At 40.3% G+C, this 18,084-nt stretch overlaps 2 protein-coding genes and 2 pseudogenes across 2 annotated transcripts in view; all 4 read right to left on the reverse strand.

Moving 5' to 3' along the window:
* Positions 1-14,337, reverse strand: part of LOC147168462 (protocadherin alpha-C2-like) — a 156,308-nt gene extending 141,971 nt beyond the window's left edge. The window contains exon 1 of the mRNA XM_086085335.1: positions 11,829-14,337. Coding sequence (XP_085941461.1) covers positions 11,829-14,168 — 2,340 coding nt within the window. The 5' untranslated portion in view covers positions 14,169-14,337. The remainder of the gene's footprint in view (positions 1-11,828) is intronic.
* Positions 997-7,236, reverse strand: LOC147168464 (protocadherin alpha-7-like). The gene is made up of 4 exons (XM_086085494.1): positions 4,750-7,236; positions 3,221-3,370; positions 1,094-1,870; positions 997-1,005 (listed from the first exon to the last, which is right to left on the reverse strand). The coding sequence occupies exons 1-4, from the start codon at positions 7,087-7,089 to the stop codon at positions 997-999; spliced, it is 3,276 nt and encodes a 1,091-aa protein (XP_085941620.1). The 5' UTR covers positions 7,090-7,236.
* On the reverse strand, positions 7,381-10,824 carry LOC147168465 (protocadherin alpha-7 pseudogene; annotated as a pseudogene).
* Positions 14,338-15,170: 833 nt separating the features above from the next.
* Positions 15,171-17,870, reverse strand: LOC147168466 (protocadherin alpha-7 pseudogene; annotated as a pseudogene).
* Positions 17,871-18,084: the final 214 nt, after the last annotated feature.

An 18,084-nucleotide genomic window follows, 5' to 3' on the forward strand; every position in this document is an offset into this window, starting at 1 on the left:
AGCAACACGCCACATTTTAATACTGTGATAATAAATTACGTGCCCCTGCACAATATGCCTTACTCAATTGCGCACTGACTACATTTAGCCGCCACTGTGGTGAGTCAAGTCAATCGGGAGAAGTTATTTGATTAAAACAATAGAGGAAAATTTCACAATGCATAGATTTAAAAAAAGTAATAACAAAACGGATATGTTGCAGATCAGTTTTGGACGGTCAGAAAAAAATTTCTGGTCGAAGTTTAGAACAGCAACGCATGTCCCAAAACTTCAAATTGACTTCTAATCTCAGCAAAATATATTGGAAAGAAAGAATATTATTGTTATTATTATTATTATTATTATTATTATTATTACTATTAGTGATAGTAGTAGTAGAAGTAGAAGGACAAGAAGAAGAAGAAGAAGAAAAAAATTGTATGTCATTATGTTGCATTTATGTCTTTACAAAAACAATAGTGAACTATTGATGTTCAAAACAATTGAGCACTTGAGCTTTCAGTTATTAAAACAAATATTTAAAAACATGAAATTAATGAGTAAAATCAATTTTCAGTAAGTCTGACTGAAGAATAACGGAATCTCGCTCAGGGCAAACAATAAGGAGGAGGGCTTAAGTGTGATTTGCATTAAGATACAACAAACCATTCATCACCAATGAAATGTCAAAACAAAAACAAACAAAAAACAACAAAAAAACATCTTCCATTCACTCAACAATATGCCATTTTGTCTCACTTCCGTCTCAAAACCATCTCTGTATTCAAGAAACATTGCTCATAATAGAACTTGAGCCTTGGCCATGAAGCAATTTACACTATAGAGCAGCAAAACAGCTTGAGCGAGGAACATGTTCACAAGCAACAATTCTGCAACATAAATAGCAATGAAGACCTGTTGTTCTCATCTACTACAAGCAACCAGCATCTATTTATGACAATATGAGTTATTATAATTTGCTATCACTTTCATGGAAAGATTGCAACATTGTTTCTCTTAGATAGCCTGAACAAACAGATCAAGGATCAAATATAAACAAATTCTTTCTCGTCACAACAGTTGTAAAAAACATAGGAAACAGCTTTTGCCTTACCTCCCCGGAAGTGTGTCTCCTGTCAGGGAGCACCAGAGTGTTGGCGTGGCTACCCGAGACGATAGTGGACCCGATACTCCTCCTGGGTCCAACTAGCATGTAGCGTTTGTCTCCTGATCTGTACTGGATGCTGTGACACAGTGTGCCATCATAATTAGTGTCTTGTAGATATTTGGAGGTGTACTCTGTGGATTTGGAGCACTGCATGGCGATCAGCACGATGATGCTGATGACAAAAAGGAGCGAGACCGAGCCCAAAGTGATGATGAGATAAAAAGTCACATTGTCCTCCTCATTGTCCACTTTTGCTGCACTTTTGACATCGGAAGCTGCAAAAGCCTCTTTGGGCTCCACAAGTTTGACAGTCACAGTAGCTGTTGCCGAGAGTGAAACGTTGCCGTTGTCTTTGACCAGTATGAGCAGTCCATGCTCAGCCTCGTCTGTCTCCGTCAAGGAGCGAAGTGTTCGGATCTGGCCCGTATAGCGGTCCAAAGAAAACAGACTGTGGTGGGTGACTTGCTGCAGAGAAAACAGCAACCAGCCGTTATATCCGATATCGGCGTCATAGGCTCGGACTTTAGTCACCAAGTCTCCTGCTTTCATATTTCGGGGAATCTCTTCCATGCCTTCAGCTGAACCGTTGGAGCTGACTGGATACAGGATGACTGGAGCGTTGTCGTTCTGATCCAGAATGAACACGTTCACCGTCACGTTGCTACTCAGTGGAGGACTTCCACCATCGGTGGCCACTACTTGGAACTGGAAACTTTTCAGTGTCTCAAAGTCAAAACTTTTTAGTGCCGAAATTTCACCATTCTCAGGGTTGATGTTTAAAAATGTTGACATTTTAACTTGGCTTCCTTCTCCTCTGTTAATGTGATACGTCAGAGCTGCATTTTCATTTAAGTCTTTATCGAATGCAGTGACAGAAAAGATGGACTTCCCTGGCACATTATTTTCCAGCAAATAAAGTTGGATTGGATTGTGCAGGAAGGTTGGGATATTATCATTAACATCTGACACGTCCACATGGAGAATTTTAAAAGTGGACAAAGGAGGTTGACCACAGTCTGTAGCTGTGAGTGTGATGTCATAATCCGCCACTAATTCTCGATCCAGTCTGTCTTTCAGAACCAGAGAGTACATGTTGTCTTGAAATGAAGGTTTTAACTCAAATGGGACATTTTGTGACAGACTACATATGACTTTGCCGTTCATTCCAACATCTTTGTCAGTAATGCTTATTAGAGAAATGACAGTACCAGGTTTGGAGTCTTCTGGTATAGTTTTTGACAGAGATGTCACACCTATTTCGGGTTGGTTGTCATTTTCATCACCTATTTTTATGATCACTCGGCAATCGCTACTCATCGGAGGTTGCCCTTTATCTGTGGCATGAATATCCAATTTGTAAACATCTACCTTCTCAAAATCAATTTGGCCCTTCACCCTAATTTCACCAGTGGTTTTATCTAAATAAAAAATGTCATAGATATCGGAGTCAAGTTTGCCGCCGAAATAATATTCAACTTCTCCATTCAGTGCATCGTCCAGGTCAGTTGCTTCCACCTTGATAATGCTTGTTCCCATTTTCACATTTTCAGGCAAATTTGTGGAATATACTTCTTGTATGAATTGTGGTGCATTGTCATTAGAGTCAAGAACTGCAACTGTGATATTAAGACTTCCAGATCTTGCTGGATTTCCACCATCAACTGCAGTAAGAACAAGACTGTGCTCAATATCTTTTTCTCGATCCAGAGATTTTTGTAATACTAAAAAGGGTATTTTATCATCTCCTCTCTCTCTAATTTGAATGTTGAAGTATTCGTTTAGGTTTAATTTGTATACGCGCACCATATTACCAATAACATCTGGATCATGTGCACTTGGTAATTGGAAGCGTTTTCCAGCAGGCATAGACTCAGATATTTCTAAAATGAATTCTTCCTCTTCAAAAGTAGGTGAATTGTCATTGATATCTAAAATTTCTACACCAACATGATGAATTTCCATAGGATTTTCAGCAACTAATTTTAGATTAACTAAACATGGTGAGACACGCTCACATATCTCCTCTCTGTTGACGTTTTTACGGACAAAGAGGACGCCATTATTAACATTTACCTCAAACTGAGCCCCCTCATTGCCCGAAACAATCCGAAAATGTCTCTGCACCAACGTGCTGATGTCCAATCCCAGATCCTTGGCGACATTCCCCACCACGGTTCCCAATTTGACTTCCTCTGCGATGGAATATTTGATCTGTGCTGCGATCTGCTCCAGACAAACCAACATGATGCAGAAAAAGAAACCTCGCCTTTGTCCTCCTGCTTCCATCCTCCCAGCTTGGATCAGAGCATCCAAATCCAAATTCCACCAAAAAATGAAACAACCAAAATGGAAAAATTGTTTTTCTTTTAAGTATCCAAAAATACAAGGCAATACAGGACTGAAAAAAGAGCAACATCCGTCTCTTTTGACGGTATTGTCTCCTCTGATGACTTAAAAAAAATGATTCCAGAAGGGGCAGGACGCCTGATGTAAAACACTGTATACTAATAAGACACTGCCACCTAGTGGTTATATTTCAATATGTGCATGGAGAATATTCACTATGAAATGTGCATCAACGTGGTTTTGATTTGTTGTCACGTGGTTGTTGTAGTTCTCGTCCTACAAAATATACCTTCTTTGCTTTCATATATGTTAATGACAAAACTCATCAATGCTTCTGTGCTGTGATTAATTTGATAAATACGTTTTGGCTGCCAAACAATAAATATAATTCTCCATAAACTCCTCCTTTATTAAAATTTCACTAAATACAAACCTAAATCCCTCAAGACAATATATGCAACTCAAATCCTAACACTATAGGCAAGTGAAATATAATAAAAGAGTCATCAAATAATATGTATCTAACATTGACAAAATGCCCAATTGACTGCATGGCGTCCACCAGGTCAACCTCATAATCACTTCAGTGTTCAGAATCTTTCAGAGCCCTGAACAGTGGTGAAATTGTTCAAGTCAGAGGTAAGCAGTTAAGTAAGTAAAAGAATAGGTAATTTTATATAAGTACTATTTATCATGAGAATATTTATTGTGTTTTTGCCATCTTTGCTTTCTGTTGGTTAGTCAAACCACAATCTCACCCCCCTCCAATATGGTTATGTTTTGGTCCAGCTATGATGTTGTTAATGTTTAACTTTTTTCTAGTTGTCATTGTTGTTTTGTGGCTTGAGTTGTAGATTTGCACTCTCTCGTTTTGTTTATAGTTGTTGACTCAATTCGGATCCAACATTCACGACTTTAAAGAACCCACAACACACAGCAGTTCCATCAATCCACAAAATGTTGAATGAATTTACCGGTACCTAAGATATACAGCAGAACAGCTATGCATATATTAAAACACTAAACTACACCCCAGAATTCAGCAACACAGACAGAAGTGGATTTACTGCTTTACTGAACTATTGAGTTCAAAACAAACTGTCAGCTCAAAAACAATTCCGTGAATTTGACATGACATTTTGGCTTTGACCCCAAAAGCAGATAAAATCACAGTAGCACACCGAAGTCTTACAGGGTTAACATGTCTATTGTAAAACTTTACCATGGTAAAAAAGGCAAAACAATGTTCTTCTTACCTCCCCGGAAGTGTGTCTCCTGTCAGGGAGCACCAGAGTGTTGGCGTGGCTACCCGAGACGATAGTGGACCCGATACTCATCCTGGGTCCAACTAACATGTAGCGTTTGTCTCCTGATCTGTACTGGATGCTGTGACACAGTGTGCCATCATAATTAGTGTCTTGTAGATATTTGGAAGTGTACTCTGTGGATTTGGAGCACTGCATGGCGATCAGCACGATGATGCTGATGACAAAAAGGAGCGAGACCGAGCCCAAAGTGATGATGAGATAAAAAGTCACATTGTCCTCCTCATTGTCCACTTTTGCTGCACTTTTGACATCGGAAGCTGCAAAAGCCTCTTTGGGCTCCACAAGTTTGACAGTCACAGTAGCTGTTGCCGAGAGCGAAACGTTGCCGTTGTCTTTGACCAGTATGAGCAGTCCATGCTCAGCCTCGTCTGTCTCCGTCAAGGAGCGAAGTGTTCGGATCTGGCCCGTATAGCGGTCCAAAGAAAACAGACTGTGGTGGGTGACTTGCTGCAGAGAAAACAGCAACCAGCCGTTATATCCGATATCGGCGTCATAGGCTCGGACTTTAGTCACCAAGTCTCCTGCTTTCATATTGCGGGGAATCTCTTCCATGCCTTCAGCCGAACCGTTGGAGCTGACTGGATACAGGATGACTGGAGCGTTGTCGTTCTGATCCAGAATGAACACGTTCACCGTCACGTTGCTACTCAGTGGAGGACTTCCACCATCGGTGGCCACCACTTGGAACTGGAAACTTTTCAGCGTCTCAAAGTCAAAACGTTTTAGTGCCGAAATTTCACCATTCTCAGGGTTGATGTTTAAAAATGTTGACATTTTAACTTGGCTTCCTTCTCCTCTGTGAATGTGATACGTCAGAGCTGCATTTTCATTTAAGTCTTTATCGAATGCAGTGACAGAAAAGATGGACTTTCCTAGCACATTATTTTCCAGCAAATAAAGTTGGATTGGATTGTGCAGGAAGGTTGGAATATTATCATTAACATCAGTTACGTCAACATGGAGAATTTTAAAAGTGGACAAAGGAGGTTGACCACAGTCTGTAGCTGTGATTGTGATGTCATAATCCGCCATTAACTCTCGATCCAGTCTGTCTTTCAGAACCAGTGAGTGCATGTTATCTTGAAATGAAGGTTTTAACTCGAATGGGACATTTTGTGACAGACTACATATGACTTTGCCGTTCAATCCGACATCTTTGTCGGTGATGCTTATAAGAGAAATGACTGCCCCGGGTTTGGAGTCTTCCGCTACTGTTTTTGACAGAGAGGTCACGTCAATTTCGGGTTGATTGTCATTTTCATCAACAACTTTTATGATCACCCTGCAGTCGGTACTCATTGGAGGTTGCCCCTTGTCTGTGGCATGGACGTCCAATTTGTAAACATCAACCTTCTCAAAATCAATTTGGCCCCTAACTGTTATTTCACCAGTGTTTTTATCCAAACTAAATGTTTCATATAGTTTAGATTCAAGTTCTCCACCAAAATGGTATTCAACTTCTCCATTTAATCTTTCATCTAGGTCAGTTGCTTCAACCTTGATAACAATTGTGCCCAATTTCACATTTTCAGATAAAGTAACGGAATGCACTTCTTGCTTAAAAATTGGGTGGTTATCGTTAGAGTCAAGCACTATAACTGTGACATTAAGACTTCCAGATCTTGCTGGATTTCCACCATCAACTGCAGTGAGAACAAGTCTGTGCTCAGTATCTTGTTCTCGATCAAGTGACTTTTGTAATACTAAGAAGGGTATCTTATCATCTCCTCTCTCCCGAATTTGTAGATTAAAAAATTCATTCATGCTTAATTTGTATGCACGCACTGTATTAACGACAACATCTGGGTCATGTGCGCTGGGTAATTGGAAGCGTTTTCCAGGAAGTGTAGACTCTGAGATTTCTAAAATTTTCTCTAAATCTTGAAAAGTGGGTGAATTGTCATTAATATCTAAAATTTCTACAACAACATGATGAATTTCCATAGGATTCTCAACGACAAATTTTAGATTAACTAAACATGGTGAGACACCCTCGCATATCTCCTCTCTGTTGATGCTTTTACGCACAAAGAGGACGCCATTAATCGCATTTACCTCAAATTGAGCCCCCTCATTGCCTGAAACAATCCGAAAATGTCTCTCCACCAACGTGCTGATGTCCAATCCCAGATCCTTGGCAACATTCCCCACCATGGTTCCCAATTTGACTTCCTCTGCCATGGAATATTTGATCTGTGCTGCAATCTGCTCCAGACAAACAGACATGATGAAGAGAAAGAGACCTCGCCTTTGTCCTCCTGCTCCCATCCTCCCAGCTTGGATCAGAGTATCCAAATCCAAATTCCACCAACAAATGAAACCACCAAAATGGAAAAAAATAAATAAAATTTAAAGTATCCAAAAATACAAGGCAATACAGGACTGAAAAAAGAGCAACATCCGTCTCTTTTGACGGTATCGTCTCCTCTGATGACTTAAACAAAATGATTCCAGAAGGGGCAGGACGCCTGATGTAAAACACTGTATACTGATAAGACACTGCCACCTAGTGGTTCTATTCCATCATGTGCATGGAGAATATTCACTATAAAATGTGCATCAACGTGGGTTTTGAGTTGCAGTCACGTAGTTGTTGTAGTTCTCGTCCTACAAAATATACCTTATTTGCTTTCATATATGTTAATGACAAAACTCATCAATGCTTCTGTGCTGTGATTAATTTGATAAATATGTTTTACAATAAATAAAATCATCCACCATCTTCCTCCTTTATTAAAATTTCACTAAACCCAAACCTAAATCCCTCAAGACAATGTATATAACTAAAATCCAAACACTATAGGCAAGTGAAATATAATAAAAGAGTCGTCAAATAATATGTATCTAACATTGACAAAATGCCCAATTGACTGCATGGCGTCCACCAGGTCAACCTCATAATCACATCAGTGTTCAGAATCTTTCAGAGCCCTGAACAGTGGTGAAATTGTTCAAGTCAGAGGTAAGCAGTTAAGTAAGTAAAAGAATAGGTAATTTTATATAAGTACTATTTATCATGAGAATATTTATTGTGTTTTTGCCATCTTTGCTTTCTGTTGGTTAGTCAAGCCACAATCTCACCCCCCTCCAATATGGTGATGTTTTGGTCCAGCCATGATGTTGTTAATGTTGAACTTTTTTTTCTAGTTGTCATTGTTGTTTTGGGGCTTGAGTTGTAGTTTTGCACTCTCTCGTTTTGTTTATAGTTGTTGACTCAATTCGGATCCAACATTCAGCACAGCAGTTCCATCTATCCACATAATGTTTTAATACATTAAAACACTAAACTACACCCCAGAATTCAGCACCACAGACAGAAGTGGATTTACTGCTTTACTGAACTATTAAGTTTAAAACAAACTGTCAGTCCAAAAACAATTCCGTGAATTTGACATGACATTTTGGCTTTGACCCCAAAAGCAGATAAAATCACAGTAGCACACCGAAGTCTTACAGGGTTAACATGTCTATTGTAAAACTTTACCATGGTAAAAAAGGCAAAACAATGTTCTTCTTACCTCCCCGGAAGTGTGTCTCCTGTCAGGGAGCACCAGAGTGTTGGCGTGGCTACCCGAGACGATAGTGGACCCGATACTCATCCTGGGTCCAACTAACATATAGCGTTTGTCTCCTGATCTGTACTGGATGCTGTGACACAGTGTGCCATCATAATTAGTCTCTTGTAGATATTTGGAAGTGTACTCTGTGGATTTGGAGCACTGCATGGCGATCAGCACGATGATGCTAATGACAAAAAGGAGCGAGACCGAGCCCAAAGTGATGATGAGATAAAAAGTCACATTGTCCTCCTCATTGTCCACTTTTGCTGCACTTTTGACATCGGAAGCTGCAAAAGCCTCTTTGGGCTCCACAAGTTTGACAGTCACAGTAGCTGTTGCCGAGAGCGAAACGTTGCCGTTGTCTTTGACCAGTATGAGCAGTCCATGCTCAGCCTCGTCTGTCTCCGTCAAGGAGCGAAGTGTTCGGATCTGGCCCGTATAGCGGTCCAAAGAAAACAGACTGTGGTGGGTGACTTGCTGCAGAGAAAACAGCAACCAGCCGTTATATCCGATATCGGCGTCATAGGCTCGGACTTTAGTCACCAAGTCTCCTGCTTTCATATTGCGGGGAATCTCTTCCATGCCTTCAGCCGAACCGTTGGAGCTGACTGGATACAGGATGACTGGAGCGTTGTCGTTCTGATCCAGAATGAACACGTTCACCGTAACGTTGCTGCTCAATGGAGGACTTCCACCATCGGTGGCCACAACTTGGAACTGAAAACTTTTCAGTGTCTCAAAGTCAAAACTTTTTAGTGCTGAAATTTCACCATTCTCAGGGTTGATGTTTAAAAATGTTGACATTTTAACTTGGCTTCCTTCTCCTCTGTTAATGTGATACGTCAGAGCTGCATTTTCATTTAAGTCTTTATCAAATGCAGTGACAGAAAAGATGGACTTCCCTGGCACATTATTTTCCAGCAAATAAAGTTGGATTGGATTGTGCAGGAAGGTTGGAATATTATCATTAACGTCTGACACGTCCACGTGGAGAATTTTAAAAGTGGACAAAGGAGGTTGACCACAGTCTGTAGCTGTGATTGTGATGTCATAATCCGCCACTAATTCTCGATCCAGTCTGTTTTTCAGAACCAGCGAGTACATGTTGTCTTGAAATGAAGGTTTTAATTCGAATGGGACATTTTGTGAAAGACTACATATGACTTTGCCATTCAAGCCAACATCTTGGTCGGTGATGCTTATAAGAGAAATTACAGTCCCGGGTTTGGAGTCTTCTGGTACAGTTTTGGACAGAGATGTCACGTCAATTTGGGGTTGGTTGTCATTTTCATCAACTACTTTTATGATCACCCTGCAATCAGTACTCGTAGGAGGTTGTCCTTTGTCTGTGGCGTGAACGTCCAATTTGTAAACATCAACCTTCTCAAAATCGATCTGTCCCTTCACACTTATTTCACCAGTGGTTTTATCTAAATTAAACATTTCATAAATTTCCGAGTCAAATTCTCCACCAAAATAATATTCAACTTCCCCATTCAAGCCTTCGTCCAGGTCAGTTGCTTCCACCTTGATAACACATTTGCCCACTTTCACATTTTCAGATACATTTACTGAGTATACCTCTTGCATAAATGTGGGATTATTATCATTTGAGTCAAGAACTATAACTGTGACATTAAGGCTTCCATATCTTGCTGGATTTCCACTGTCAAACGAAGTCAGAACCAATCTATGCTCAGTCTGTTTTTCTCTGTCTAGAGACTTTTGTAGTATTAAAAAGGGTACCTTATCATCTCCTCGCTCTCGAATCTGGATATTAAAATATTGGTTTGGGTTTATTTTGTACGAACGCACCGTATTAAAGCCAACATCTGGATCATGTGCACTTGGTAATTGGAAGCGTTTTCCAGGCTGTGTAGACTCATATATTTCAAAAACTTTTTCTTCCTCTTGAAATGTGGGTGAATTGTCATTAATATCTATAATTTCTACACCAACATGATGAATTTCCATAGGATTCTCAGCAACTAATTTCAGATTAACGAAACATGTCGACATGCCCTCACATATCTCCTCTCTGTTGATGCTTTTACTGACATAGAGGACCCCATTGTTCACATTTACCTCAAACTGAGCCCCCTCATTGCCCGAAACAATCCGAAAATGTCTCTCCACCAATGTGCTGATTTCCAATCCCAGATCCTTGGCAACATTCCCCACCACGGTCCCCACTTTGACTTCCTCAGCGATGGAATATTTGATCTGTGCTGCGATCTGCTCCAGACAAACCAGTATGATGCAGAAAAAAAGACCTCGCCTTTGTCCTTCTGCTTCCATCCTCCCAGCTTGGATTAGATCATTGAAATCCAAATTCCACCCAAAAAATGAAACCTCCAAAATGACAAAATTGTTATCTCAGAAGAATACAAATATATATATAAGGCAATACTGGGCTGAAACGACCACAGCATCCGTCTCTGTTGAAGGTACCGTCTCCTCTGATGACTTGAACAAAATGATTCCAGAAGGGGCAGGACGCCTTAAACTCAACACTGAAAACTTATAAGACACTGCCACCTAGTGTTTTGTTTTTATTATGTGCATTGAGAATATTAACGTGACCATAAAATGTGCATCAGCATGATTTTTGACTTGGTGTCTGGTAGTTTCTGTAGTACTAGCCCTGCTAAATACACTCCATTTCCTTTTATACACAATGTTTATGACATAATTTGTCAAAGGTTTATGTGCTACTGTTAATTTAACAAATATATTCTGGTTGCCATATTGGAAATATATTTCCTCCACAACATTCTTACCTTAGGCAATGAATGAGTCGTTCATCTCACTAAATCCAAACGTTAAACCCCCCAATTCCCTCTGTCAAAACACTAACTTGAATCCAAACACTTTTCGTTTTGCACTGTGTTTTTTTTCATAGTTGCTGACTCTATTTGGATCCAACAGTCATGTCTTTAAACACAAGACACAGCAGCCCAATTATTACACAGAGATCAATGCAACAGCATTGAGAGATTAAATACAATTACATTGGCTTTATGCATACATTGCATCCTATGTTACAAAAACTCAAATAAAATAATAAAAAAGAAACAGAAATAAAAAAAAATGGTTGACCTCCCGCCACAGATGTAGCATTGATGCTTTGGAATTGCTCTTATCAATGTAAACCTTAATTGTAAGCAAACATCATAACAACAAATAGATTAATGAAGAAATCATTGCGGACCTTAAATGTCACCAACCTACTCCCCAGAATTCCGCACCACAGAAAGAAGTAAATTCACTGTTTTCCTCAACTATTAAGTGCAAAACAAACTGTCAGTTCAAAACAATTCAGTGATTTTGGAATGATATTTTGCTTTTACCAGAAAAGCAGATCAAATTCCAACAAAAAGTATTCAGAGAGCCAATGTTTACTGTAACGATTTACCATGTGCAATACAAAAAAAAGGTTCTTCTTACCTCCCCGGAAGTATGTCTTCTGTCGGGGAGCACCAGAGTGTTGGCGTGGCTGCCCGGGACGATGGTGGACCCGATACTCATCCTGGGTCCAACTAACATGTAGCGTTTGTCTCCCGATCTGTACTGGATGCTGTGACACAGTGTGCCATCATAATTAGTGTCTTGTAGATATTTGGAAGTGTACTCTGTGGATTTGGAGCACTGCATGGCGATCAGCACGATGATGCTGATGACAAAAAGGAGCGAGACCGAGCCCAAAGTGATGATGAGATAAAAAGTCACATTGTCCTCCTCATTGTCCACTTTTGCTGCACTTTTGACATCGGAAGCTGCAAAAGCCTCTTTGGGCTCCACAAGTTTGACAGTCACAGTAGCTGTTGCCGAGAGCGAAACGTTGCCATTGTCTTTGACCAGTATGAGCAGTCCATGCTCAGCCTCGTCTGTCTCCGTCAAGGAGCGAAGTGTTCGGATCTGGCCCGTATAGCGGTCCAAAGAAAACAGACTGTGGTGGGTGACTTGCTGCAGAGAAAACAGCAACCAGCCGTTATATCCGATATCGGCGTCATAGGCTCGGACTTTAGTCACCAAGTCTCCTGCTTTCATATTGCGGGGAATCTCCTCCACGCCTTCAGCCGAACCGTTGGAGCTGACTGGATACAGGATGACTGGAGCGTTGTCATTCTGATCCAGAATGAACACGTTCACCGTCACGTTGCTACTCAGCGGAGGACTTCCACCATCGGTGGCAACCACTTGGAACTGGAAACTTTTCAGCGTCTCAAAGTCAAAACTTTTTAGTGCCGAAATGTCACCATTCTCAGGGTTGATGTTTAAAAATGTTGACATTTTAACTTGGCTTCCTTCTCCTCTGTTAATGTGATACGTCAGAGCTGCATTTTCATTTAAGTCTTTATCGAATGCAGTGACAGAAAAGATGGACTTTCCTGGCACATTATTTTCCAGCAAATAAAGTTGGATTGGATTGTGCAAAAAGGTTGGAATATTATCATTAACGTCTGACACGTCCACGTGGATAATTTTAAAAGTGGACAAAGGAAGTTGACCACAGTCTGTAGCTGTGATTGTGATGTCATAATCCGCCACTAATTCTCGATCCAGTCTGTCTTTCAGAACCAGCGAGTACATGTTGTCTTGAAATGAAGGTTTTAATTCGAATGGGACATTTTGTGAAAGACTACATACGACTTTGCCATTCAAGCCAACATCTTTGTCAGTGATGCTTATAAGAGAAATTACAGTCCCAGGTTTGGAGTCTTCTGGTACAGTTTTGGACAGAGATGTCACCTCTATTTCAGGTTGGTTGTCATTTTCATCAACTATTTTTATAATCACTCTACAATCAGTACTCATTGGAGGGTGTCCATGGTCTGTGGCGTGGACGTCCAATTTGTAAACATCAACCTTCTCAAAATCAATTTGGCCCTTAATTTTTATTTCACCAGTGTTTTTATCCAAATTAAAGATTTCATATATTTTAGACTCAAGTTGTCCTCCAAAATAATATTCAAGTTCGCTGTTTAATCCATCATCCAGATCTGTTGCTTCCACACGAATAATGCTTGTGTCAGGTTTCACATTTTCAGATAAAGTTACAGAATAGACATCTTGTGTAAATGTCGGATGGTTATCATTTGAATCCAGCACTATAACTGTGATATTAAGACTTCCTGATAATGGAGGATTTCCACCATCAACTGCAGTAAGAACAAGTCTGTGTTTGGCGTGTTTTTCTCGGTCTAGAGGCTTTTGTAAAACTAAAAATGGCACTTTATCTTCACCTCTTTCTCTAATTTGTGCGCTAAAAAAATCATTTGAATTCAATTTATACACTCGCACAGTATTAGTGACAACATCTGGATCATGTGCATTTGGTAACTGAAAGCTTCTAACTGGAAGAGTGGACTCAGATATTTCTAAAATGAATTCTTCCTCTTGAAAAGTAGGTGAATTGTCATTAATATCTAAAATTTCTACTCCAACATGATGGATTTCCATCGGATTCTCAGCAACTAATTTCAGATTAACTAAACATGTTGACATGCCCTCACATATCTCCTCTCTGTTGATGCTTTTACGCACAAAGAGGACGCCATTATTCACATTTACCTCAAACTGAGCCCCTTCATTGCCTGAAACAATCCGAAAATGTCTCTCCACCAACGTACTGATGTCCAATCCCAGATCCTTGGCGACATTCCCTACCACGGTCCCCACTTTGCCTTCCTCCATGATGGAATATTTGATTTGTGCTGCGATCTGCTCCAGACAAACCAACGTGATGCAGAGAAAGAGACCTCGCCTTTGTCCTCCTGCTCCCATCCTCCCAGCTTGGATTAGAGCATTGAAATACAAATTCCACCAAAAAATGAAACCTCCAAAATGACAAAATGATTTGTCTTAAAAGTATCCAAAAATCTAAGGCAATAAAAAACTGAAAATACAGCAACATCCGTCTCTTTTGACGGTACAGTCTCCTCTGATGACTTGAACAAAACGATTCCAAAAGGGGAAGGACGCCTCATGCTCATCACTGTATACTGATAAGACACTGCCACCTAGTGGTTACATTTCATTATATACATGGAGAATATCATTCATCCATTTTCTTAACCGCTAATTCTCCACAAGGGTCGCGAGGGCGCTGGAGCCTATCCCAGCTGGCTTCAGGCATGAGGCGGTTTACACCCTGGACTGATTGCCAGCCAATCCAGGGCACACACAGACAAACAACCATTCACACTCACAATCACACATAAACATGACTAAGATGTGCACAAGCATGATTTTGACTTTCACGTATTTTTTGTAGTTCTAGTCCTGCTAAATACACTTTATTTCCTTTCATACACAATGTATATGACAAAATTTGTCAAGGCTTGTGTGCTGCAGTTCATTTAACAAATATATTCCGGTTGGAAATATTAACTCCACAACATTTCTATTTTAAGAGATCTATGAGTCCTTTCATCTCACTAAATCCATAACTTTATGTTCATACCTGTTGACTCTATTTGGATCCAACAGTTACTACTTTAAACAGCAGTCCAATCTTTACACACAGAGTTAAGAGTTCAATGCAACAGCAAAGAGAGATTAAACACAACAGCATTGGTCATGTGCAGAAACTGTACTTATTACAAATAAACAGAGTAAAAGAAAAAAACCTCCTGACACAGATATGGAATTGGTGCAATAAATTATTGTACGATGCTGAAAGCTTGTGAATTGTTCTTAGCAATTTGAACTCTAATCGTAAGCAAACATCATAGCAGCAAATAGCCAAATAAAGAGAAATCATTGCGGACTTTAAATGTCATCAATCTACTCAACAGAATTCAGCACCACAGACAGAAGTGTTTTCCTCAACTTTTAAGCGCAAAGCAAACGGTCAGTTCAAAACAATTCAGTGAATTTGACATGACAACATTGTTAAATAAGCAGATCAAATTACAGGTACACAACAAACTCTTTCAGGGTGCACATGTCTATTGTAAAAATGTACCACACTAAAACAAAAAAGAAAAACAATTCTTCTTACCTCCCCAGAGGTGTGTCTCCTGTCAGGGAGCACCAGAGTGTTGGCGTGGCTGCCCGGAACGATGGTGGACCCGATACTCATCCTGGGTCCAACTAACATGTAGCGTTTGTCTCCCGATCTGTACTGGATGCTGTGACACAGTGTGCCATCATAATTAGTGTCTTGTAGATATTTGGAAGTGTACTCTGTGGATTTGGAGCACTGCATGGCGATCAGCACGATGATGCTGATGACAAAAAGGAGCGAGACCGAGCCCAAAGTGATGATGAGATAAAAAGTCACATTGTCCTCCTCATTGTCCACTTTTGCTGCACTTTTGACATCGGAAGCTGCAAAAGCCTCCTTGGGCTCCACAAGTTTGACCGTCACAGTAGCTGTTGCCGAGAGCGAAACGTTGCCGTTGTCTTTGACCAGTATGAGCAGTCCATGCTCAGCCTCGTCTGTCTCCGTCAAGGAGCGAAGTGTTCGGATCTGGCCCGTATAGCGGTCCAAAGAAAACAGACTGTGGTGGGTGACTTGCTGCAGAGAAAACAGCAACCAGCCGTTATATCCGATATCGGCGTCATAGGCTCGGACTTTAGTCACCAAGTCTCCTGCTTTCATATTGCGGGGAATCTCCTCCACGCCTTCAGCCGAACCGTTGGAGCTGACTGGATACAGGATGACTGGAGCGTTGTCGTTCTGATCCAGAATGAACACGTTCACTGTCACGTTGCTGCTCAGTGGAGGACTTCCACCATCGGTGGCAACCACTTGGAACTGGAAACTTTTCAATGTCTCAAAGTCAAAACTTTTTAGTGCCGAAATCTCACCATTCTCAGGGTTGATGTTTAAAAATGTTGACATTTTAACTTGGCTTCCTTCTCCTCTGTTAATGTGATACGTCAGAGCTGCATTTTCATTTAAGTCTTTATCGAATGCAGTGACAGAAAAGATGGACTTCCCTGGCACATTATTTTCCAGCAAATAAAGTTGGATTGGATTGTGCAAAAAGGTTGGAATATTATCATTAACGTCTGATACGTCCACGTGGAGAATTTTAAAAGTGGACAAAGGAGGTTGACCACAGTCTGTAGCTGTGATTGTGATGTCATAATCCGCCACTAATTCTCGATCCAGTCTGTCTTTCAGAACCAGCGAGTACATGTTGTCTTGAAATGAAGGTTTTAACACAAAAGGGACATTTTGTGAAAGACTACATATGACTTTGCCGTTCAATCCAACATCTTTGTCAGTAATGCTAATTAGAGAAATGACAGTACCAGGTTTGGAGTCTTCTGGTATAGTTTTTGATAGAGATGTCACACCTATTTTGGGTTGGTTGTCATTTTCATCAACTATTTTTATAATCACCCTACAATCAGTACTCGTAGGAGGTTGTCCTTTGTCTGTGGCGTGAACGTCCAATTTGTAAACATCAACCTTCTCAAAATCGATGTGTCCCTTCACACTTATTTCACCAGTGGTTTTATCTAAATTAAACATTTCATAAATTTCAGAGTCAAGTTCACCACCAAAATAATATTCAACTTCCCCATTTGCTCCTTCGTCCAGATCAGTTGAGTCTACCTTGATAACTCTTGTTCCTATTTTTACATTTTCGGACAAATTCGCAGTATATACTTCTTGCGTAAATGTGGGAGCATTATCATTTGAGTCAAGCACTATAACTGTGACATTAAGACTTCCAGATCTTGCTGGATTTCCACCATCAACTGCAGTAAGAACAAGTCTGTGCTCTGCATCTTTTTCTCGGTCCAGAGACTTTTGTAATACTAAGAAGGGTATCTTATCATCTCCCCTCTCTCTAATTTGAATATTAAAATATTCATTCAGATTTAATTTGTATGCACGCACTGTATTAACAACGACATCTGGATCATGTGCGCTGGGTAATTGGAAGCGTTTTCCAGCAGGCATAGACTCAGATATTTCTAAAATTTTCTCTACCTCCTGAAAAGTGGGTGAATTGTCATTAACATCTAAAATTTCTACTCCGACATGATGAATTTCCATCGGATTCTCAGCTACTAATTTCAGATTAACTAAACATGGTGAGATGCCCTCACATATCTCTTCTCTGTTGATGCTTTTACGGACAAAGAGGACACCATTGTTCACATTTACCTCAAACTGAGCCCCCTCATTGCCTGAAACAATCCGAAAATGTCTCTCCACCAACGTGCTGTCGTCCAATCCCAGATCCTTGGCAACATTCCCCACCACGGTCCCCACTTTGACTTCCTCAGCGATGGAATATTTGATCTGTGCTGCGATCTGCTCCAGACAAACCAACGTGATGCAGAGAAAGAGACCTTGCCTTTGTCCTCCTGCTCCCATCCTCTCAGTTTGGATTAGAGCATTGAAATCCAAATTCCACCCAAAAAAGTTAAACCTCTAAAATGACAATCTGATATATCTTAAAATTTGCCCAAAAAATGTAAGGCAATACAGGACTCAGACGACAGAAGCATCCGTCTCTGTTGAAGGTACCGTCTCATCTGATGACTTGAACAAAACGCTTCCAGAAGGGGCAGGACGCCTAATGCGCAACACTGTATACTTATAAGACACTGCCACCTAGTGGTTCTATTTTATTACATGCAAGGAGAATAATAACATGACTATAAAGTGTGCAACTGAGTGATTTTGAGTTGTTGTTTTTGTAGTTCTTGTCGTGCAAAATATAATTTATTT

This window comes from Leptonotus elevatus, chromosome 9 (genome assembly GCF_054856555.1).
Source record: "Leptonotus elevatus isolate MCC_2025b chromosome 9, RoL_Lele_1.0, whole genome shotgun sequence".
In the NCBI taxonomy this organism is placed as follows: Eukaryota; Metazoa; Chordata; class Actinopteri; order Syngnathiformes; family Syngnathidae; genus Leptonotus; species Leptonotus elevatus.